This window comes from Pseudorca crassidens, chromosome 3 (genome assembly GCF_039906515.1).
Source record: "Pseudorca crassidens isolate mPseCra1 chromosome 3, mPseCra1.hap1, whole genome shotgun sequence".
NCBI lineage: Eukaryota > Metazoa > Chordata > Mammalia > Artiodactyla > Delphinidae > Pseudorca > Pseudorca crassidens.
In genome coordinates, this window is record NC_090298.1 from 35,929,287 (window position 1) to 35,953,935 (window position 24,649).

The 24,649-nt window shown below is 39.8% G+C and overlaps 1 protein-coding gene and 1 long non-coding RNA gene across 2 annotated transcripts in view; both read right to left on the reverse strand.

The window, feature by feature from the left end:
* Positions 1–10: 10 nt before the first annotated feature.
* SELENOP (selenoprotein P) lies at positions 11–9,504 on the reverse strand. The gene is given in 5 exon segments (XM_067730614.1): positions 11–1,444; positions 3,156–3,273; positions 4,893–5,105; positions 5,845–6,060; positions 9,319–9,504. Coding segments are annotated over 4 exon segments (1,128 nt in total). The 5' UTR covers positions 6,048–6,060; positions 9,319–9,504; the 3' UTR covers positions 11–850.
* A 3,287-nt stretch (positions 9,505–12,791) lies between these two features.
* The window catches only part of LOC137220666 (uncharacterized), a 121,981-nt gene continuing 110,123 nt past the window's right edge, over positions 12,792–24,649 (reverse strand). The window contains exons 6-7 of the long non-coding RNA XR_010941733.1: positions 21,115–21,278; positions 12,792–14,667 (exon numbers count right to left, since the gene is read on the reverse strand). This is a non-coding gene — a long non-coding RNA (uncharacterized lncRNA). The remainder of the gene's footprint in view (positions 14,668–21,114; positions 21,279–24,649) is intronic.

The window sequence follows — 24,649 nt, forward strand, 5'->3', positions numbered from 1 at the left end:
AAAAGACAGCTTTAAACTTCATTGAGTTTATTTAAACAAATGCACACTTTTGCCAATCGTGTTCTGCATTCTTGCTCAATAGTATCAGCCATAAAAAAGTTCAGGTTTATAGGACTTAGTTTACCTATTGAACCATCATTGACTATGGAAATACTTTCTAAGCAATCAAGAGATGGACAACATTCTTTTATCATTTCCCATCTATCTTTCAAGACTGGCAATCTTAAATTTTAAAGAGTACGATACAATGCTAGACAAAGAAAGCAAGATATAAAGACTTCATTCATATGTGATAGTAAAAATCAAGATATGAGTCTTGGATGTAAAAAAAGTATAAATGGATATCTAAAATGTAATCATAGCAAAATATTCATGTATGAGTACTTCTGGATCTGAAAAGACAGAAATCACTTCTTTCTTTAAAGGTTTAATTTGTTAAAAACGTAAGATTAAAAAGACAAAGATAATATTGTTTGAGAAATAAGTAAAGAAAAAAATGGAAAACATGTCTTTGTTGTTCTTCCTCCATTCTAAGTTGCCAACTATCCAACAGAAACCCCTAGGTCATAGTTTATGTTTCTGTTCTCATGAATGCAAGTAGAATGCTGGAGAAAGAAAAAGAAAAACATATGAACCAAATGCTGCAACCACCTTTCAGCTGCCCTGTAATAAAAATATGGTTGGGGGGTAAACATTTTTTGACTTAAATTTTAAAATGTGGAAGCCAATTTCTCCATGTGTACACAAATCCAATTCCTATTTTTGGATCACTATTAATTAGGTAGCTTATAAAAATGCTGGAGATATAATTGTCTAGACTGACTTAGGCAGTACATCCGATTGTAAATGTTTAATCTGAAGGTCATTTTCACATTTCTGCCTTCTTCTCTCAGCTTCATTTGGTGCTGGCTTCTGTAGGCTTGAGCTGCTGACTTGCGTGGCAGGCAGCTGGAGGCAAACGTCACTGTCAAGATTCAGTGACGTGCTCCTCCGCCAGAAGGCCCTGTCAGCTACATAAAGAGGGGAGGTTGTCTTTACACTGTCAGGTGACTGCAGACCCTGTTTTTTCAAATATCAGATGTCGGCAGTGTCATCATCAGCTACTCAGAGCTGATTCTGAATCTTTGGGAAATTTTCAGAGTAACTGATTTATGCATCCACTTCGTCAGAGCTTCTTTTGTGGAAAAGAAAGTTGTAATGCATCTCAGTTCTCTGAGTGACCCTGTCTTTGGTGACCCCTGTGCCTATGGTGGCGATGAAGACCTGAAGGAGGGGGATGCTCAGGGTTATCTGGTGCTTCTGGTTTTGGATACTCTGAAAGATGACCGTTCTCAAGATGGTGATGGTGATGGTGATGGTGATGGTGATGGGGCTGTGGAGCCTCGGTTGTTTTTTCCACAGTAGCCAAAGATACATTTTTACAGAAGTCTTCATATTCCAGTGTCTGGAATAAATTTATAAATCACTTACCAGCAAATTTATAGATTTAGCAGGAATGCGTGAAAAAATGATTTTTAAAGGTAACATATAAGAAATTCAAACACTCACTAAGTGATATGATTTGGTATTTTGAAGGTTTTGAAAAGTTATAAATTCCACTGGATTTTAGCTTACAACTAATAAATGGTACATTTTTTGGTTGTTTCTGAATTACTTTTGAGAACTTAATAGTGTTTTATTAAAAACAAACAATTTGATATACGTATTGGTTCCAAAAAACCAATTATTATATTTCATTGATTCTACAATGTATTTTTTTCACATTTTAATATCTTTAAAATTAGAATGCATCCTACTAGTGATAGTTTTATAGTATTGTATCCTACTCTAACTGACAGCAGTTTTTAATAACACATAAATAATGTGTCATATAATTGGTGGCATCTAGGATGCAATGAAATAGAAAAACTCCAATTTGATTTGACATATCAGATAATACGATATATTATTTCTATTTACAGATGTTTGTAAACTTTACACATGTTATGAGAATTGTTTCTACCTTTGTTTCAATATACCTAGGTATATTTACAACTATTAGGCATTTGTGAAAATGCAGAATGCTGAAAAAAAAGTCCCCAAAAATGAGGAATCAATATTGCTAACATTCATTAAGCACTTAGTATAAGTTAGACATTGAGTTAATACTTTATTTGCATTACTTCAGTCTCCTCATCTGTAAAAGCAGTAAAATAACCCTCACGGTATTATTATGAAGATTAAAATGTGAAAAATGACATAACTAGAGTAATTAAACTGTTGAGCTTCTTAACAACTTAAGTGATTCATTAAAATCTGAATGGCTTTCTTTAGAGTTGGGAAAAATATAAAGGAAGCAGAGCTTCCTTTATTTTAGAAATAAAAATTCAAGATTATTTTTAAACCTGAGTTCGAATTTTGCCCACTTGCTCTGTCAAGGAAACACTGTTTGGAATTATTTTCCTTCTCAGTTTGAGAGGAAAAGAAGTTTAGTTAATACAAGTTAAAATCAATTCCTTGAGTATCTTTTTTATAAACCACTTGTAAATATAGTGTCTCTCATGACAAGGAATAAATATTCTCATGGTTGTTAAGAGAGAAATATCAGTAATGAGTAAAAAAGTTATTCCATTGTGAAATAAATGCAGTAATTCCAAGTGCACTGTGTAAGGGCTTCACAGAAAAGCTGACAGTTTTTTTTTTTTTTTTTTTTTTTAAAGCTGACAGTTTTACATTCTTGGTAAATTAAGTAGTTATCTGGGCCCCAATTCCACTTCAGGTAATGCCATGCATAATCTTTGCTATCACTATGCTCTTATATGAGCACATTCAGAATATTGCAATAATGTATTTTATGTTGGCTGAATTCTTTAAGTACTTATATTCATGCAATAGCATTCGGTGGTAATTGAAATACGTAATCTACGTTGATTTTTTTGTTTTCTAAACTTCTTCTAGATAAAAGCAGCAATATGGATCTTGAAAAGACGTTTTAAAGTATATGTTACATAAAAGGAAGCATATGTAGTTATATTAATAAAAATTACTGTTGTAGTTTATTTTTAGTACACCAACAGAAACATTGACTAGCTAATTAGTCATGAAACACTAACTTACTTAAATAGTTCTTAAAAGATTTCCTCTTTTCTCCACGTAAAAATAATTGAGAAAAATACCTTGAGAGAGCAGGTTCCACATTTACTTTCACAGTAAACAGACTTAATGGAGTCTTCTACATATGAGAAAGTTAGGAAGGAATAAGGCAAACCAAGATGATATACAAGGCGGCCACATCTGAAAAAAATAACAAAGTCATTACAATATTTTCTGTATCATGATCATACTCATGCACCATCTGGGATAGGTACTGTAGGTTCAATGGTCTTATAACTAAGACCCTTTCATAACTTCAGTAAATTTCCTTGAATGGGGTCCAAACAACCTCCCTGGCACTGTATACCAGGTCAGGTCATGACAAGACTATAGTGAGTCTGATTTTGAAATGTGAAATAGATATGTCACAACAAATAATGTCAAAACTATGCAATCTAGTTACTGTGACTTGGTCAAATACAATTTTGTAATTGACTTGTAAATTCTATCAATGCTCAAACCACTGACATCATAAATTGGGCTCTGCAAATCACACGATCCTTTCATAACTGCTAAAGCAGCACAAATTCCACACAATAAGAAACCACAGCATAACAAAAAGATCCTCACGTCTTGGCCAGTAGCCCACTGATTTAAAAAAATATCTGATGCAACAAAAATTTCAGTACAGTGAAAGAAATGGAAATACAACGCCTGGCATTTTCAGAAATAGTGGAGTTGAAATGTTCTTCTTACCCCTATTTTACCCTGTATATACAATTTTATATGACTATCAAAGGGTTATACTTTGCAACAGAATAAGAAGTTTGCAATCCTAAAAGAATGACATGTAATATTAAAAATATTTAGAGTAAGACCAAGTAGGTCTTAGGCCTTGGCAGAGTCTGGCTTACCATTCCTGAAGAGCCAAAAAAAAAACCAGCACCAACTAGAAATGTTGGTGATGTCAAATTTATTTATTTATTTATGTATTTTTTGGCTGCATTGGGTCTTTGTTGCTGAGCGCGGGCTTTCTCTAGTTGCGACCAGTGGGGGCTACTCTTCCTTGTGGTGCTCAGGCTTCTCATTGCGGTGGCTTCTCTTGTTGCAGAGCACAGGCTCTAGGCACGCAGGCTCAGTAGTTGTGGGTCGTGGGCTCTAGAGCGCAGGCTCAGTAGTTGTGGCACACGGGCTTAGTTGCTCCGCGGCACGTGGGATCTTCCCGGACCAGGGCTCGAACCCATGTCCCCTGCACTGGCAGGCAGATTCTTAACCACTGCACCACCAAGGAAGTCCCAGTGATATCAAATAATGTATGCGTTGAGGTTCCTTGAAAATACAAACGTTTTACTCATTCATGGAATGAAAAGCAGATTCATGCCGATTATACCTAAATAATTAACATATTTTATAGTTCAGAAATGCAGGCATGTAAACTTAAAATTTAGTAATTAGATTAGAGATAAGCAAGTGGCCTGCAAAGTATGGTTATTCATCTGCAAAATTTTTAAGTTAGAATTGTATGTGAGGTACAAATTGATTCTTTTTTTAATTTAATCAGAATGCTAATTTACAGGGGAAAAAAGTATAGTCAATTTTCTTTATTTCCCTACTGGAGTGGTGAATTCCCTTGTGTGAAAAGAAGTCATTTCAAAAATACTAAAACCAAACATTTGAACGGGCTCACTTTGAAACTGAGTATTTGGTAATAAAAGCAGATGTGTTATTTTAAATTACTTATTAAATTAAATACAAAGCAGGTATCTTTTAATTGGGGGGGGTGGGTGTGTATGCATATATGTATACATGTGTGTACACACCTGTCATATATGAGGAAGTCATCTTTATTTCCATTTAAGAGAGTCCAGACATCTGTTTGGTTTTCTTCTTGTTGGTAAACAGGAATATGTTCTGAAACCTTATTTTTAAGATGCACATAGCTTAATCGAGAAGAGATTCCTTGATGATTAACAACAACATAAGAGATGTTCGAATATCCTTCTTTCTCCAGTTTTACTCGCAGGTCTTCCAATCTAAAATATTTGGAAAAAATACAAAAAAAGGAATAATTTCATTTAATTTTATTTTAGTGACTTCTCCCTTTTTCCTCACTCTATTTTCCTAAATGAAACTCTTGTTATTTTTTACTTAACTCATACCTCTTTTTTGCATTGTTTTAGAAGACTAAAACTTTTGTTTTTCTAATTATTTATTGAGCACTTATGCTCAGTTAAAACAATATGCTAAGCGCTTGCACAAACATCAGCTCATTTAGTCCGCAAATTAATCCTGTGAAGGGTATATTTTTAAGCCATCTCGCAGTTACAGAGAATTGTACCCAATAAATATTTGGCAAATAACCCAACAAATATATATTTATAAATTTGTTAAATGACTCAAGACCTTTGGTGGCAAGTCTAGTGTTCATTCTACTCTAGCAAAGCTCTCGTCTCTGCTTCCTATATTGAAACAACTAATCCATTTCCAACAGTACAATTTAGAACATTTTCATTACACAAGTAGTACATATTTAGTAGGGTACTATAAAATACAGGTACACAAAAAGAAGAAGAAGCTTCCATAGCCCCAGGAAAACAACTGTAAACACCCTCCTAGTCTTCTTTCCTCTAACATATTCTAGGCAAACTTGTATAGTTTTTCAAAAATGCAATTTAATAAAAATATCTTCTCTATTTTTATTTTATTTTATGTATGTATGTATTTAATAGCTATCCCCTTAAGAAATGCTAGACCACAGAAAGACTACCTTACCTAGATGCCTGCAATATGCACAGGTATCAGCTGGCTTGAAGAAGAGCAACCACCGTCACTGAACCATAGGAGTTCAGCATGGGGTCTTGATCCTTTATGCTCCAGGCTGGAGGTTGCTTACAAAAGGAGCTCTGCCCCTGGCTCTCTGTTCCTCCCGTGGGGAGGAGACAAAGAGCCAGGGCCAGCCCCAGGCCTCTCCACATTGCTGGGGCTGTTCTGTAAAAGAGAAAACCTTTCTGTCATCTTCACAGTCATAACAAGGAATTTCTATAAACCCAGCAGGTACAATTCTACTTTGTACAAATATCTAGCCAGTGGATTCTGTCTCCATGTTGTTGGACTCACTACGTTGGGCCTCTTAGCCCCAAATCTCCCTGTAAAGGGGAAAAGATCAGCCAGAGTCAGGGAAGCTGTCAAAGTACCTCTTAACTATCTGGCTTAGCAAGATACTTTAGTAAGCATGCAGTGGAGATCTGCCTGAACAGGCAGCCAAGTACTTCTCTAGTAGAAGATATATGTCTAGGAGAAAATACATGTCCAAGGAAATTTTGAGAATGTGGCCTCTACAACCAAGTAACATTCTGCAAACATGATTTGATTTTTATTTGAGACACACCAAGTTCTGCCTGCTTCTCTCTATCCTCCACCAATCTAAGAAAGGAAAGGGTAAGTAGGGGATTCTCCACAGAAATGAAAAGACAGCACGGGAAGAGAACCCAGGAAGAAAGAAGGTGGCAGTGAGGGCAGTCTACCAACATGAAGAGATTCAGATGTTACTGCCTACCAAAATGTTGCTATCACATCCAAGACAAACACCAACCAATGAAAAAACACCAGACCAGGAAGAAGTACTGCAAATCACTGGCCCCTGTACCATTTAAGATTCACTGGAATCTACACTCGATTAGTCTACTTCTTGGCTACCACTACATTCAGGAAGTTCCTGTGACTAGATAGCACATTCTTGGGTAAAAAAGATGACCCCTCTGAGTAGGAAATACTCAGACAAGAAATGTACAAGTATTAAATACATGACAAGAAATATTCCCAAAACAAGGGCTAGCGCTCTCTGCAGAGAGGTACAAATAAAACACGTGATCTGTAGACAGGTGGTGGAAAAAAGAGCATATTCAGCAGAGATAAGCAGAGAAAGAAAAATCCATACATTTATGCAAACATGATTTAATTTTTATTTAAGACACACTAAGTGAATCAGATAAAGTAATCAGGCTCATTTTGATATAAAAGTCAGAGGGGCTTCCCCGGTGGCGCAGTGGTTGAGAGTCCGCCTGCCGAAGCATGGGACGCGGGTTCGTGCCCCGGTCCGGGAAGATCCCACATGCCGCGGAGCGGCTGGGCCCGTGAGCCATGGCCGCTAAGCCTGCGCGTCCAGAGCCTGTGCCCCGCAACGGGAGACGCCACAACAGTGAAAGGCCCGCGTACCGCAAAAAAAAAAAAGTCTGAGGGAGAGAGATCAGGACAAAATTCCAGAACTAGGAAGTTGGCACATTTTCAGGCACTGATCTGGGATTAAAAAAGTAAAAGTACTTGGGCAGGGGGGAGGGTGGGCAGCTAACGATAAGTTACCTAGAGTGAGCCCAGGGTTAAGAGGGGAGTAGAAAGGCTAAAATCAGATTGATTTGGGCTCTAATGCACTGGTAGCTATAGAGAGAACTTTTAAAAACCTGCTTATCTTTCACATTATTTGACACCACAAAATTCCTAGCTATATAGAATATCTTGGTAAGAGCCTAACTAAAGGAAGAGAAATAAAGGGGGGGGGGGTGTTAAGAGAGGATAAATTAAATAATTTATTAAGGCCATCCCAACTATTCTAATATCTTTAAAATTCCAATACTTAAAAAAAGGAGAGGATATATCTGGACTAAATCTAGGGAATTTCTTTAGGATAGTACTTATACTGATGATACAATTATCCTTCTTATAGCTACCATTTATCGAGCATTTATACAACTATTTGCAGGTAGCACAAAGCACTTTTTTAATATCATGTCAGTTAATCCTTACAACTATGTGACCATTATCTCCTTTTGCAGTTGAGAAAACTATGGCTAAGTGACAGCTTAGGCATCTTGCCCAAGTCCACACAGGTACTAAGTCACAGGGAAACTGGATTCAAACTGGTTCTACTTATTCCAACACATGACCTCTTAGCTACTGCAATATATTGACCGTTTTTAGCTGGGTCACCTTTAGTAACTATAGTAGCCAGGATCTGGGTTTTTTTAATGCCCTAAGATGACAAAGAAAACATCAAAATTATTCAAGCTATTTTGTTTCTTACTAGAATGGCTAGATCTTCCCTACTTTCTAGAATATAAATTCAGTAGTTATAGACCCCAGCATAAACTCAGCGCCTGGCGCCCTTACTTTGCATACCATTCCAATTGGCTGGAGAGTGAATACAAATGAAAAGGTTATCTCACCCATTGCTCTCATTTACTTTTTTGATGAAAAAATAACAGAAGCCATTGGCAGAGTGGATTACAGAGTTCACACTTTCAGATTTTCCTCTGTTACTATAATCAATAGGCTGTTCTACTTTGTTTCCTTAAAATCACTTTTTACATAATAAACTTCTGATTAATTACAGCTGTCAGACAACTATATAAAATAATGTAGATAAATAACAAAACTAGATTTACTGGAAGCTGATGCAATAACCGTTAAAATGTAGTTATGAATTTCACTAATCTCACCACTTTCAATCACAAAACCTAGATTCACTGGCCACATACAGAGCTACATTTGTTTAAAATTTCCCATCAAAAGGCAAAACACGCAGAAACTTCTTCCACCCTCTTCCCCTAACCTTCAGACCCGCATCTGAGGGTCCCCCCTCATTCTCCTGAAAGCACCCATCACCACGTAAACTGCGAGGCATTGCGTTTAATCGCAGATCACCCGATTCTGACATGGGTTTTAACTCTTTCAAGGATGATCACTTCCGCACAGTGGACCAAACCTGCTCTCCCTTTTTTTTTTTTTTTTTTTTTAACCTTGAAACTGCTCACAATATCCCTGGCCATTTCTACAGCACTGTAGAAAGGCCATATCTCAGTCTCTGCTCTTCAAACCCACAGGCTGTTTTGCCCCTAGAGCTCTCACTCTGCATTTCGGCAGGAAATATTTAAGCTTGAATATATAATGTTGCCTATGTAACATCACAACTTTTTGCAGAGGAAAAGAATTCAATTTCTCCAGCCTCCTCTGCCCGCATCTTCATCCTCAGCTGTGCAGAAAGCAGGGCAAAAATCAGCAAGAATTGTTAGTGTCCCCACTGCACTCGGCGTTTAGACTCTTTTGTTCTTTCTTTTGTATTACTTTTCTTTACCCATCTCTTTTCTTCAAATCTATTCTAAGGACAGAAACATTTTATCAAGACTCAAAAATCAAATCATTTACCAAACTGTCAAGGAATCAAGTTTGGAAAAACACGAAGTTTCTACTTACACAAGCCCTTCCGACTAGCTTGCTGCTTCCTTTCTCTCGCTCAGCTGGGGCAGCTCCACAAAGCCACAGCCAGAAACTCGCATATTTATAGTCCCTGTTGTCTACCTCGCCCCTCAGCTATAGTCCAAAGTTCAATGCCCACTCAGGCTGTGACCTGGCTAGCAGAGACAACCTCTGACTGATTATTGCAACCAACTTTTAAAAAGTAGCAAGTGCTGGCATGCACAAAACGGGGGCGGGGGAGAGTTTTTGCAATTACTGATTTATTCCCTATCCTTTTTAGACACCCCAGTAGCTAGGATTTAATGGTACAGTCGGGGGCGGGAGGAAGGGCTAAGGGTAAGAAGGCCTGCAAGTTATGCTCTTTTCCAAACTATAATAGGGAAAAACATTTGCTGAGCCAGCGAGGTAAGCTGTCTTTTTAAAAAAAGAAAAAAAATTTTTTTTCTTTTACTTTGTAGTGGTCAGGTGCTAGCCTAACCCAAACTGTGTGAACTTTGTTAGAAAAGTCACCTGGTGTTTCAAATCTTTCCTGCTGTTACAGACCTACTTAGATTATTTTGCAGTGGTTAAAACCTGAATCTCTGTGGGATCTCACAGGACTTCTGCTCTTTTCTTTTTCATTTAAGGAAAGGAATAAGGAAAGAGCCCTCTTCTCTGAGAGATGCCAGGTCTCATTTTTCTCATCACAGAAGTCCCACTCCCAGGAAGACCTAGGTATCCCACAGAAGCTTTTAACAATCTATTGTAAATTCTTTACAAATTTAAGTACCATACAAATAAGTTAGCTGTGATAGTAGCTGAACATGGAAAAGGATATGGAAATTTCAAAATGTACAAATAAAATGGAAAATTCCTACCCTTTCAGAAAGGGATACATTCTCTCCACTAACTGCTACAAATGAGCACACGCATGATAGGTAAGGCAAGCAGAAATTTCAAATGACAGCAGCCCTGGATAGTGATGGTTTTCAAGTAAGCCTCGCTTTCACTACCGATGCATTTTGTCCAAACAAACCCCTATTGATGGCTGTGGGCTGAGTACTGCTGTACAAGGTGCAGAAAGTACAAAGAGGCTCTGATGTTATCTTTCCTGTAAAGAAATTATCCAAGTAGAAACTTGGACTTCCCTGGTGGTCCAGTGGTTAAGATTCCACGCTCCCAATGCAGGGGACACGGGTTCATCCCTGGTTGGGGAACTACGATTCTACACGCCGCGTGGCGCTGACAAAAAAAAAAAAGAATCCTTCCACACTTGGCTCCATAAAGTGGGTTGGTTCTAAATTCCTCTGCCACTTAAAGCACTATTGAATAAAGCAGCAACTTTCTTTTAAAAAAAAAAAAAAGGAAAAGCTTGACATTTGAAAGCCAAATTCTATTTACTCACACCAAGCAGTAGGTATTAACCTTTTGGGGTCCCAGATCTCTTTGAGAATCTAGTGAAATGCTTAGTTTTTCTGCAGGAAAAGAAAAATGCATATATACATACTTGTTTTTTAAAAGAACCGTGTGAAAAAAATTTGTATGAAGCAGATAATCCCCCTATAGTTCATCTTCTTCACAAATGTAAATAGTCATGTTGGGTCTGTCTGCAGCAGGAAACTGAGTATTTCACCATCACCACCTTCCTTCACATGTGGCTTAGCAGCTGCCTCCTGTGCCAGAGAATTCCCTGCAAATGTGCAGCTAGCTCCAAAGCAAAGCGCCTGGGAGTGTTTGTGTCTAGGTCAGTTTATAGCTAAAACCCCCAGATGGCAAAAAGAGATGATGGGGAGCTTGCAATGTTTGAAGGGAATCCATGGGTTTCTTTTAATTGAAGTATAGTGGATTTTACAACATTGTGTTAGTTTCAGATATACAGCAAAATGATTCAGATATATATTTTTTAGATTATTTTCCATTATAGGTTATTACAAGGTATTGAATACAGTTCCCAATTTTTTAAAAAATTTTACCTATTTATTTTTTGTCTGCATTGGGTCTTCGTTGCTGCACGCGAGCTTTCTCTAGCTGCGGCGAGCGGGGGCTACTCTTCGTTGCGGTACACGGGCTCTAGGCGCACGGCCTTCAGTAGTTGCAGCATGCGGGCTCAATAGTTGCAGCGAGTGGGCTCAGTAGTTGTGGTGCATTGGCTTAGTTGCTCCCCGGCATGTGGGATCTTCCCGGACAAGGGATCAAACTGGTGTCTCCTGCACTGGCAGGCAGATTCTTCACTGCGCCACCAGGGAGTCCTACAGTTCCCAGTGTTACACAGTAAATCCTTGTTGTTTATTTACTTATGTACAGTTGTTTGTATCTGTTAATCCCATACTCCTAATTTATCCCTCCCCTTCTTTACCCTTTGGTAAACATGTTTGTTTTCTATGTCTGTGAGTCTGTTTCTGTTTTGTATGTAGATTCATTTGTATTATTTTTTATATTCCACATATAAGTGATATCCTATAATATTTGTCTTTCTCTGTCTGACTTACTTCACTTAGTATGACAAATGGCAGTATTTCATTCTTTTTTATAGCCAAGTAATATTCCATTGTAAATATATACCACATCTTCTTAAACCAATCATCTGTTGATGGACACTTAGGTTGCTTCCATGTCTTGGCTATTATAAATAGTGCTGCTATGAACACTGGGGTGCGTGTATATTTTCAAATTAGTTATATTTTCAATATTTTCAAATTTGCCTTTTCTGGATATATGCCCAGGAGTGGGATTGCTGGATCATATGGTAACTCTATTTTTAGTTTTTTAAGAAACCTCCATACTGTTTTCCATAGTGGCTGCACCAATCTACATTCCCACCAACAGTGGAGGAGGGTTTGAAGGGAATCCATTCTTTTTTTTTTTTTTTTTTGCGGTACGCGGGCCTCTCGCTGCTGTGGCCTCTCCCGTTGCGGAGCACAGGCTACGGGCGCGCAGGCTCAGCGGCCATGGCTCACGGGCCCAGCCGCTCCGCGGCATGTGGGATCTTCCCGGACTGGGGCACGAACCCGCATCCCCTGCATTGGCAGGCGGACTCTCAACCACTGCGCCACCAGGGAAGCCCGGGAATCCATTCTTAACAGCCCCTTCTGTGCTGGGCAATCTGGGTCTAGTCAGCATACTTAAGAAAGCAGAGTTTTCAAACAAACCTTTATTGACTAGTAAATCAAATTACATTAAATTGAACAAGATCAAACATTTATTAGGTGCTTATGCTAGGCACAATGCTGAGTTCCCTGTTCTTAAGGACCTCAAAATCTAATAGAAGAGACAGACATGTAAGCAGTGAAAACACATTGCAAAGTGAGACAATGTCTAGGATGGCTGTAAGCACAAGGTTCTGTAGGAACCCTGGATATGAAAAGAGGAGCGTTTTAACCCAGCCTGGAGATAGGGCCAGCAGGGTAGGTTAGCACAAGTTCAACAGGCACTTTACCTTAGGTTTCACACTCTTACCTCCAAAGCCCCCAGCAAAGCTGATCATAGCGCTGTCTAGAAAAATATTTTGTTTCAATTTTTATGAATGACTAAAATCTCCTGATAGGTTGTTCCAGGCACCACCATACAATGAACCTTAAGATTACTGACTGTAGGGGCCTTCCCTGGTGGCACAGTGGTTGAGAGTCCGCCTGCCGATGCAGGAGACACGGGTTCGTGCCCTGGTCCGGGAAGATCCCACATGCCGCGGAGCGGCTGGGCTCGTGAGCCATGGCCGCTGGGCCTGCACGTCGGAGCCTGTACTCCGCAACGGGAGAGGCCGCAAAGTGAGAGGCCCGCGTACCGCAAAAAAAAAAAAAAAAAAGATTACTGACTATATCCTATCAAATTGAACTTTATCCTAATGATCTCATCTCCCACAACTTCCAGCCCTGGAGTAAAGAATCTTTCTTCGTACTGTCTCATTCTTCCACATCCTTATCATTTTCCCCCAGAAGGTTTATGCATCTATTTAATCCCTGTTTTTAATAAGCATTCTCAGGTTCTTAGGGGTCTTGGTGACTTCCATGGAGAATAGGGCCCTAAGAACCTGTGAGTTCATTATATACTTAAAAGAGAAAAAGACTATGAACTGTGATTTTAGAAATCAGTTTATTAGCTACAGCAGGTGATGATATGACATTGATCCATTAACATTTGTAAAACATTGATATCTCAAATTATTAAAAAGCGTCATTACCATATGAAGGGCCTATATAAAATATTAACCCCCTTAACTTGGTTGTTAGGTGGTGTTTTACATACAAAGGGAAATGAAGACTTTTCCAATATTTTGGGAAATGGACCCTTTGATCTAAATTATTCTTCCTCCACTTTCATGTACAAGAAGGTGCCCTAGACCTCACCTTATACATCGTACCCAGTATAAGATTGTTTGAGCATCCATGTTTAAAGGTAAGCCGTTGACTATGCAAGGGGTACCCAGGAAAAAAATGAGATGCTTTCAAAGTAAGCAGGCAAACTAAGAACAATGGCCAGAGGAAGGCATGGACCAGCAGTTTGGATTAGGTAAGGAGTAATGTGAGCCTTTGAGATTCATATGAAATATGCTTTGCGGGGAGCTCTTCTTCAAGCTCTCAAGTTGACAGATCGGAGAACTGTTTGATATATCAAACATGAATGCAATTAAGGGAGTAACTACATAGAGTGCCAAATTTCATGCAGGACTGAGCACAGAGAGTAACAGACATCAGAAGAATTTTTCTTTGAATTAGGATGTTATTAATTTTTTTTTAATTTTAAAAAAACTTGTCTAAACCAGAGCCAGCACCTGCAGCTCCTCACAGGACAGAGAATTGGCACCAACATACAAGAAGCAAGGGGGCATCACATAGCCTCCAGATGACATGTAAGGGAGGAAAAATAATTTCCCTCTGCCCTTCTAGGTTCTTGGCTGAAACACCCCCTGTAGTACAAGATAGAGCAACAAGAGAAAAACAAACGGAGGTTTAATAACACGTGTACCTCCTGTATACATGGGAGATACTCAGAAAAACTGAGTAACTCCCAGAAACGGCTCAAGTCACCACCTTAAATACCACCTCCAGCTAAAGGCAAAAGAAGGTGTTGGGAGCTAGTTATGGGAGGCTACTGGGGAAAGCACAGTAAACGAGGGTAAGGTTATTACACAGATTTAGGTCATTGTCTTCTCCATTGATAAGTTTCTAGATTCGGTTATCCTCCCCCTCTTGTTACAGAGAGGGAGATACCCTTACAGAAGTTTTCCCTTATAAATGTAAATATCCCTTACAAAAGAATAACTTCTCAGTTTTCAGAGCTTCTCCTGTGTCTGCAGTTTCTCCAAAATACAGCCCAAAGTAATTCTTATTGCCAATGCAGCTCAAGTGAATATTCATTTCTTCACATATCCTAGACATGGAAAACATAGGTCAGTCTGATGAATTCCTTCTCAACACTAATAATGCCTTAGACTAGCTGCTAAAAACCTTTTACGCCCATTTTCCTTAAAACTTAGAGAGCTTTCTGTTGTGCGTGTACCATGCTATCCATTTTGCAAAGAGGCCAGTTTTGTATAGTTGAAACATTTCAACTATACAAAAAGATAATAAATAAAACATTTCAACTCTACAAAAACTGAAATATCTCAGTTAGATGGATATTTCAAGACAATCTACGTTAATTTTCTGGTGGTCTTAATTTGCCACTTCAGTTTACATAATACCAAAAAGTCTTCCAGGACTTGTGTTGATGATTTCTCAAATATTAAGAGTTTTATCATAGAATCTTAAAGCAAATATTTTGAATTTTCTGAAAGAATAGTCAAGTAAGTGTAATAATTTCAGACCAGGTAGTTTTGTATAATGCTCATTAAAAATAATTCAACTGGGGCTTCCCTGGTGGCGCAGTGGTTGAGAGTCCACCTGCCGATGCAGGGGACACGGGTTCCTGCCCTGGTTCGGGAAGATCCCACATGCCGTGGAGCGGCTAGGCCCGTGAGCCATGGCCGCTGAGCCTGCGCGTCTGGAGCCTGTGCTCCGCAACGGGAGAGGCCACAACAGTGAGAGGCCCGTGTACCGCAAAAAAAAAAAAAAAAAATTTAATTGACCATATTTTTATATGTATCTTTGTGAATGACACATAATTTCTGCTTGAAGTAAAATTGCTGGTGAAAGGGAATGCATATTTCAAATTTTGAATGCTATTACCAAATTGCCCTTCCAAGTATACCAAATCATACTCCCACCCAAAAGTACATGGCAGTACTTATTTCCACTGTCAAATTATTGTTTAATTTGAGTTTATTTCATTATTTGTAAGTTTATTGATTGTGTTACTTCGCTAGGGCTGCCATCACAAAGTACCACATATTGGGCAGCTTAAATAACAGAAATTTATTTCCTCACAGTTCTGGAAGCTAGAGGTCCAAGATCAAGGTGTCAGCAGGGCTGGTTTCATTTGAAGCCTCTCTCCTTGGCTTGTAGATGGCCATTTTCTCTCTGTGTCTTCATATGGTCTTCCTCTATGTGTGCCTCTTTCCTAATCTCCACTTCTCATGAGGACACCAGTCATATCGCACTAGAACCATCCATATGACCTCATTTGACCTTAACTACCTCTTTCAAGGCCCCATCTCCAAATACAGTCACATTCTGAGGTACTGGGGTTAGGACGTCAATATACAAATTTGGGAGAAGACAATTCAGCCCCTAGCGTTGACCATTTGTACTCTCTTATCTGTGAAATGCCAGTTCATGCCATTTGTCTATTTTACTATTAATCTTTTTAAATTTATTCAAACATTATTTGTATATTAAGGAACGTATTCCTGCTCTATGTTTTTCTTTGCTGTTTTATGTATCAACATACATGAATGCATCTTTTAAATTCTGGTTTATTAGCAATATAAGCCTGAGTGCAGAAGGAATTTTACTTTTCTCACATCCTTAAATCACCACCTAGAAGCATGGCACCTCAGTTTCCCTTGGCATTTTCAGACTAGGTTTTGCTACAACTTATTTTCAATGTAATGCTGATAGCATGGGACCATCCTAGCTGTTAAAGGCCAACACTCATATTTAGCGCTAAATTCTCCTTTATTGCCCCATTATTAACCCTCTAGTGCTGGTACAAGCAGTCATGTCATTCTAAAAAAATTATTTTATAAAGCAGTTGTTTTCGGAACCAGCTGTCTTTGTAGACAGGTAATTAATCATCTATATGGTTTAGTTTGAAGGGCACAAAAATCACTTCCTCTGTGCCTTAAGTCCTCCCAATAAAATCTTCCTTGTCTCCAGAAAGGCCTGGGATAAAGCAAATGGTTATCAGAGAGGGAAGGGGGCCATTCCCAGTTACTCAGTGCTGCAGCAAGGTCGGCGCCGAAGGAAATGAGGCCTGGAGGGTCAGATGATGAAACTTAGGACTGAGAACTGTGGAGAATATAAATAGCCATGCTGTCATCATCACACATCATCTACCATGTACTTATGGGGTGACGTTTTTCACTGATGAGACGTATGGTCTCTGGGCCTGTGGGAATCATCATGTGATGAAGTGAAGAAACTGGGTAGAGAATGTTCCTTCTGGAGGACAGAGAGCAAACAGGAGACATACCCACTCCTAGTTCTCCCTGGAAACTGGGACTTTATCACCCTCTGTTCCAGCTTTCTGATCTGTATAACAGTATCTATGGTTCTTTACCGCATTCTAGGAGCCTAAAATCACAAACTGTCAGAGAAGGGAAAGATCACCCCTCTCAAAGATAAACAAGTAAGCAGAGGCCCACCTGACTTCTCTACATGGAGAAGGAAAGTGAGGACAACAGAAGCAGAACAAGGTGGGAAAAGGGACGTGTTAGCTCCTTGAAAAACTATTGGCAATTCACCGAGAATTCATAATTACAGCTGGTGATACACTCACTTTCCCTTTTGAAATGAAACACGGGTTGTATAAATGAGGCATGTTTCAGTTCTAAGGTCTTTCATGTTTATGTAACTCAAATATATACTCAACAAAGCAGCCAATAGTAGGACACACACTTTCCTCGATTTGAGGATTAATGGAAAAATGGCAAAATATTTGTTCTTTTTGAAACATGACTCCATAATAACTTTTAAAGTAAGTTTTGATCTTTTAGTGCATAGCTTAATCCTGAATGCATACTTGTGCAGGGTTATTTAACCATGAAAGCACATAGTCTAATCTTTGCAAGAAGCATAAAAAGGTGTGAGTGTGCGTATATGCCTGTGTGTGCACGCGTCTGTGTGTGCAGGCCCACATGCCCTGGAACCCTGGACACTGGAGTGTGACTCGAGTGACAGTAAACAGAAGGCGAGCACGTGAAAGAAGACTGGGAACATAGAATTAACAGTGGTTCTCCTTTAGTATAAGGGTGTTTTAGTTCTTCTTTGTGCTTATGTCCTTTTTTCTAAGTAGTCTATAGTAATGATGGCTAAGAAGTCTATAGTAGTGGTGGCTAAAAAGTCTACTGTAATGATGGCTAAGAAGTCTACAATAACAGAATGGCTATCATTTATTGTGTGCCTGTCACTGTCCTAAGTCTTTTCAAGGTAATAGCTCATGTAATCCTCTCAACAGCCTATTACCCTTGCTTTATAGTTGAGAAAACTGAAGCAAATGGAGGTTAAGTAACTCTCCCCAGATTCAGATCTGGAAAAGCAGAGGAGCTGGGATTCAAACTCAACAGTTCCAGTGTTCAAGAGCTTAACTGCTACAATAAACATGAATTCACTTTCCTTCATAGATGCGTATGGATGTATATATGTGTATACATATACGTGTTTTTGCTAGGCACATACATGCGGAGGCTTGGTGCATTTAAACAAATGCATAGCACCTGTAGCTGAATTCCACGCTCTTGTTTGCTGGAGAATAGTCATCATAACTATTTTCCAAAATACTTCAACTGCTAGGTTTTTCTATTGGAGGAAGAAGAATCTGGTACCAGGCAGAAGGCGGCTCTGCAATCCCTCCTACCGTTTGGTTGCCACCTGACTCAGGACAGAAGCGCTCTCAGATTACTACGTGGAGTCTAAAAATCAGATTAGTTTCAGAGGAGCATATGCTGTACAGTGATAGAAATGCAGATTTGAAACCCTCAAACTCCATCCTCACACTCCATACAAGGAACACTTCTGAAACCTCTCTCTTCAGCAGTCTTCTAGCCTCTACGCAAACATTTGTAGAATGAAGAGCTCACCCCTCCGAGAGCTCGCCCCTCCATGTTCTCTCATGGAGCATCCCACATTGTAAGTGAAGTCTCCCCACATGAACCTGAACTCTCGCGGTACAAGCTCTGCACTCAGGAACTGCACAGAAAAGTACATAGTCTAAAGCTGATGAGGTTACCATTTTGCCCAGCTCCCTCCTTCTGAATTCTACCTTTCTCTTTGGGTTCCCACTCCAGTTACCCTGGGAGATAACACAGGTGAAGCTAGTATCTGAAAGTAATACATTTCAATGGAAAACACTTCCCTCTGCCGTGCTCTGGTGCTGTCATAGTCTGGGGTCATCACAGCCTCTTGAATGTTGTGTTTAACTAGAGGGGCTGAAAGTTAGTGCTGAGTAACGTGCCAACAATGTTGCAAAGGTGCAGGAATGGACAAATATTGCCATAAAATGAATCAGGCCTTAGGTATGTAATATACCAGGGCTCCAGTTCTTCAACCCTCTGACCCCAAACCATCAGACCCAGACCCTGGCCTCCAGCTCCTATATCTTTAAGACCATGAGGCATCTGAACCTTCAGAACATGGCTGGACCTAACCTTGGCTGCCGCTTCTCAGCGTGTTCCAGCTTCAACCTTGATTTGCCACAAACCGTGGGTTCTGGCTCTGCCCACATTTGGCATCTCCCAATGTACCGACCCTGGTCATAGTCACTGACCTGGATTTTGCCTTCTGGACAAGGTTTTCACTTCTTGCCAACACTTGCCTATTTATGTCATCATTATTTCAATCTCAGGACTGACGAGGCTCATGACCCTGAAGGCTTAACCAGGCAGACGGAATGAAGCCAAACCACTTCTCTCACCTTATTTGCCACCACTCCTGGGTGCGGCTCCCCTATCCAGCTCTACAGCTTCACCTGGTCCTCCCCACTTTGTCAACACCGTCCCCCTGCCCCACAGGCCCTTTCCCTCTACTCCCCAGTTCAAATCCTAGCACGGGGTTAAAAATTCAGGCTCTGGGGCTTCCCTGGTGGCGCAAGTGGTTGGGAGTCTGCCTGCTGATGCAGGGGACACGGGTTCCTGCCCCGGTCCGGGAAGATCCCACATGCCGCGGAGCGGCTGGGCCCGTGAGCCATGGCCACTGAGCCTGCGCATCCGGAGCCTGCGCTCCGCAACGGGAGAGGCCACAACAGTGAGGCCCGCGTACCGCAAAAAAAAAAAAAAAATTCAGGCTCTGGAATCAGACTGCCTGGGTTTGGGTCCAGTTTCTCTACTTATTAACTAGGGGCCTTGGGCAACTGTGACTTAACTCTCAATACTTAGGGTTTTTCCATGTGTAAAATGAGAATTGTAGCAGCACCAGCTATGGGGGTACCACTACCTGCCGATCCGACATCCAGGTCCTTCCTCCTCCTTCAGGTCTGTCCTTAGGCTGCTCTGTGCTCAGACTGACAGACAGAAACCAAAGAAAGCCTCCATTTCTCAGCCAATCCTGCCACTGGGGTATCTGTATGACACAGTTCTAACCAATGAGATGGAGGGGAAGTCTGAAGTCGGCTGGGGATCCCTAGGGAAGTTTTTCTTTCCATTTATTAGCATTCATTGTTTTCTTTATCCTTCTGCTGGGATGCCAATGAACAGCCTGCAGTGGATCGGCCCTTTTGTACCCTGGGGATGATGACACCCAGAGCCCGGAGCAAGAAGCTAGAAGGAGCTGGAAACCTGATGATTTCTCAAGCACCCACATCAGCCCAGACTGCCTACTCCTGGACTTCTTATATGTGAGGAAAAATAAGTCTCCACCTGATTACGCCACTATGGCCAGTTTTCTGTTGCCTAACAACTTTGTAAAAAGAACTCATGACACATAGCCTTCTGTCTGTCTTATCAAATGACACAATATCTTAACAAGCTACCCTCACCTCAGGAACTGGACTATGGATGCCCTAAGGCTGGGAGAGAAAATGCACTGTCCACAGTGACCTTCATGTCTTGCCTCTTCTTCACGTGCCTAGGCTGGCCCGCATGACCCCCTCCATCCTGGGATTGATGCAGGAATTGGCAGACCAGGAAATCCTTCCCTCCTTAGATCCTTCACAGCACTATTTTGACACCTTCCGCTCTTGGTGTTAAAACCATATTCTGCCTCTACTCCAGCTATTTGTTTATTTTTTGGTCACCCTTCCAGATTATGAACTCCTAAGGGCCAAAAGTGTGTCTTACTCAGTTTGTATCCTCTGCAGCCACCATCCCAATACCTGGCACATAAAAGTTCCTCAGTAAGTATCTACTATGTTTCATTAAGCTAAACTGCTTTGAAACTGACCAGTAAAAAGGACCAGAAATAATTAGTCAGACACCTGGTTTCCTGTCACTTGTTGGTTGGGTGCAATTTGCTTTCTTTATAGCTCTGCTCACAAAACAAATAAGATTTGTTTCCCTCTACTACCCAGAAATGGCATTTTTTTTTTTGTAAAGTATGTCAAAAATTCCAGGGAATCCCAAGAAGGGAAGACACCATGTTTGTAGTATCTTGGTCACTGTCCTTACAATGTGTTTTTTGTTCATTCAACAAACAGTTATTGAGCATCCAAGTGCTGACATTGTTCCTATGTACTGGATATACAAGCAAGCAAAAAAGATAAAAGCAGAAGACAACCCATTCCTACCCTTATAGAGCTTATACTCGGATGGCAGAACAAATGTCAAGTGCTCAGTAGCAGACAGTAGGAAACAGGGAAAGGAGCTGGTCCGTAGGGTTGGCGAAGGCTTCCCTGAGGAGGTAGCAACTGAGCTGCAGTCCAAATGAGGCACAGGAGTGGGGCAGAGACAGCTGGAGGAAGACAGAAGAGCAGTGCAAAGACCGTCAATGGGAGGGAGCACGGCTGACGGAAGGAACTGAGTCTGGATAGCCGGAGCGGAGGGTAAGTGATGAAACAGGAGACGTGCACGGGGGCCAGGCCATGCCAGGCTGTGTAGACCTGTGGGAGTTTGTGTGTAACATGATCAGATTTGGATTTTCAAAAATCACTTTAGTGCACAGTGATTGGAAGGCAGCAAGAGGGGCAGTGTGCAGCCTAGACAGTGCAGAAAAGCTTCTCCAAAGGTCAATCTCTGCCCTTTCAACCATCAGCCCTCTTCTTGCAGGAGCCCAAGGGCTCAAAAAGGACCTGGGACAGGCCACTGATCCACTTGGCCAGCAAAGTTTGAAAGTGGAAGATGGCTCAAACTCAACTGAAAATGTTGTAAGGTTGTTGCCAGACTCACAGCTACCCTCCTAGCTTTCAAGGGAGACTTAAAACTCACACCTTGCCGTCTTGCTGACCATAATTACTTACTATGTGTGGGTTGTTGTCTTGAGAAAAGGGAGAGTTGTTTTTCCTAAAGTAATGCAATTTAGGGTCACTATGAAAAGTAAAGAAGTGACTGATAAAAGGAGTCAAGAGTCTTAGCAAGATTCTGTGTTTGTGTCAGGGAAAGATATTTAAATTAAGGAATTTGTGAGTTGGCGTGACAGCCTGGGGGAAAACAGATACATAACTGACTTTCTGGCAGGTTCTCAGCAGGCTCCTATCTTTCTGGGTTTCCACTGGCAGAGCCCAGACACAGCCCCTCAGGCCCGAGGCCAGGTAATCATGTGTTTTGATAAAAGTGAACAGAGTATTCCTTGGAGCTGAAGAGTTCAGTCAACATCTTACTTGCATTTACTCCAAGAAAAGCCTGGAGTTTTCTTTTTTTTCATCTTAGTCCAGGGGCGAGGTTTTCCAGAAAGTCTGAGAAGAAATTTATGCCTAGCAGTTAGAGGCCTATAGGGAAAGAAAACAATACGTTCCTTTTTTTCTGAAGAAAAGTCCAGCAAACAGCCTTGCAATCAATTTCTCTGGCATTCCTAAGCCCTTGGAGGATGCACATTGGCCGTTTTGTACCTACACACAAAATATCATTTAGTCCAATACTGATACCACAAGAGCTGAGTCTATATACAATGGTAAACGTTGCTTAGCAAAAAAACTGGCTGTATTCCTTCATTTACTTATATGTTTCTAAATAGCTGAGCATCAATTAAGTAGCCACACACTGCTACATATTGGGGTTTGCAGTGGTATGTCCAGCATCTCTGATTTCACTAGGGTGCCACCAGGGCAAATGTCTCATGAGTTCTGAGATTTGAGTCCCCACGAGTGAAGGCCTTGTTGTGAGCAATCAGGTTAGAATTCCCATCCTGCAAACTCCTGCAAAATATGTGTTGTGGGTCACAACAATGTGAATATACTTAACAATACTGAACTGTACATTTAAACGTGGTTAAAATGGTAAATTTTATATTATATCCAGACAAAACTATAACTCAAAAAGATACATGCGCCCCTATATTCACAGCAGCATTATTTACAATAGCCAAGACATGGGAACAACCTAAATATCCACTGACTGATGAGTGGATAAAGAAGTGGTGCATATATACAATGGAATATTACTCAGCCACAAAAAAGAACAAAATAATGCCATTTGCAGCAACATGGATGGACCTAAAGATGATCATACTAAGTGAAGGAAGTCAGACAGAGAAGGACAAATACCCTATGATATCACTTAAATGTGGAACCTAAAATATGACACAAATGAACTTATCTATGAAACAGAAACACACTCAGACGTAGAGAACAGACTTGTGGTTGCCAAAGGCAGGGGGGTTGGAGTGGGAGTTTAGGGTTAGCAGATGTAAGATTTTATATACAGAATGGATAAACAACAAGGTCCTACTGTATAGCACATAGGGAACTATATTCAATATTCTGTGATAAACCATAATGGAAAAAATATAAAAAGGATATATATATACACACACACCTATATATCTGAATATATGTGTGTGGATATATATATACACATATATATATCTGAATATGTGTGTGTATATATATATATGTGAATCACTTTGCTGTACAGCAGAAAATTAACACAACATTGTAAATCAACTATACTTCAATAAATTTAAAAAATAAACTTAAATATATACAAAAAATAAATAAATAACTGTCCAGTTACCCATCACCCCATCTTATTTTAATCCATGGGACAGCTCATACTCTGGAGTTTTCTAGGTATTTATTTATGTGTTTGTTTATTATCTGTCTCCCCACTAAAATCAGGGATCATGGCCGTCTTATTTACTTCTGCAGCCTCAGTACCTAGGAAAGTGGCTGGCACATAGCAAACACTCAGTAACAATTTGTTCATTAATATTACTAAATTGCATCATTATACAAGGCAACATAGCAAATACACTAAAAACACATATTCTGAGTCCAAACCAATGTTTGGGTTCCATCCCTTCCACATTGCTATTGGCAAAATGACAATTTAACCTCTGTCTGTTTCTACACCCTGAAAATGGGAGTAGTAACTACTTCACAAGATTGACATGAGAATTAGATAATGTCTTACCTTTACATGTGTATAATATGTGTTAGCTATTAATATTACAGAAAATTAAAAAGCACAAATGACATATAGCCTAACTATAGCCCCTCCAAATTTACTTCTATTGTTTGCCTAAAGGCTTGCACTCACATATTGTTGTAATTCATATGCACATAAGAAAATTAATTTTTATTGAGAACTTACTATGTACCAGTTACCATTTTAAGCACTTTATATCTGACTTATTTAACCTCTATTGATCATATGAGAAAGTTACTATTACTATCCCATTTTACAGGTGAGAAAAATTGAAGCCTAGAGGGTTTGAGTAATTTGCCCAAAGTTATACAACTAGAAAGTTGGCTCAAACTTGAAAGTTGTGCTCTGTAGACTCTGTTCTTAACCATTAGTAGCATGGGCCTCTCCATATTTTGATTAACTTTTTCAAAAACTTAACATTATAAACAGCAAGGTCCTACTCTATAGCACAGAGAACTATATATGTGTGTGTGTGTGTGTGTGTGTGTGTGTGTGTGTGTGTGTGTGTATAACTGAATCACTTTGCTGTACAGAAGAAATTAACACGTAAATCAACTATAGTTTAATAAAATAAAATTTAAAAATAAAAAACATTAGTTCATGCCACTAGTTTCATATATCAAAAAAGTCAACATGATTGTCATCTTTTAAAAATAGATTATCCAATTGTGATGACGGAAAGCAGTTTTTTTAAACTGTTGGTGGATATAAATTATATACTGTAAGCTCACTATTATTAGC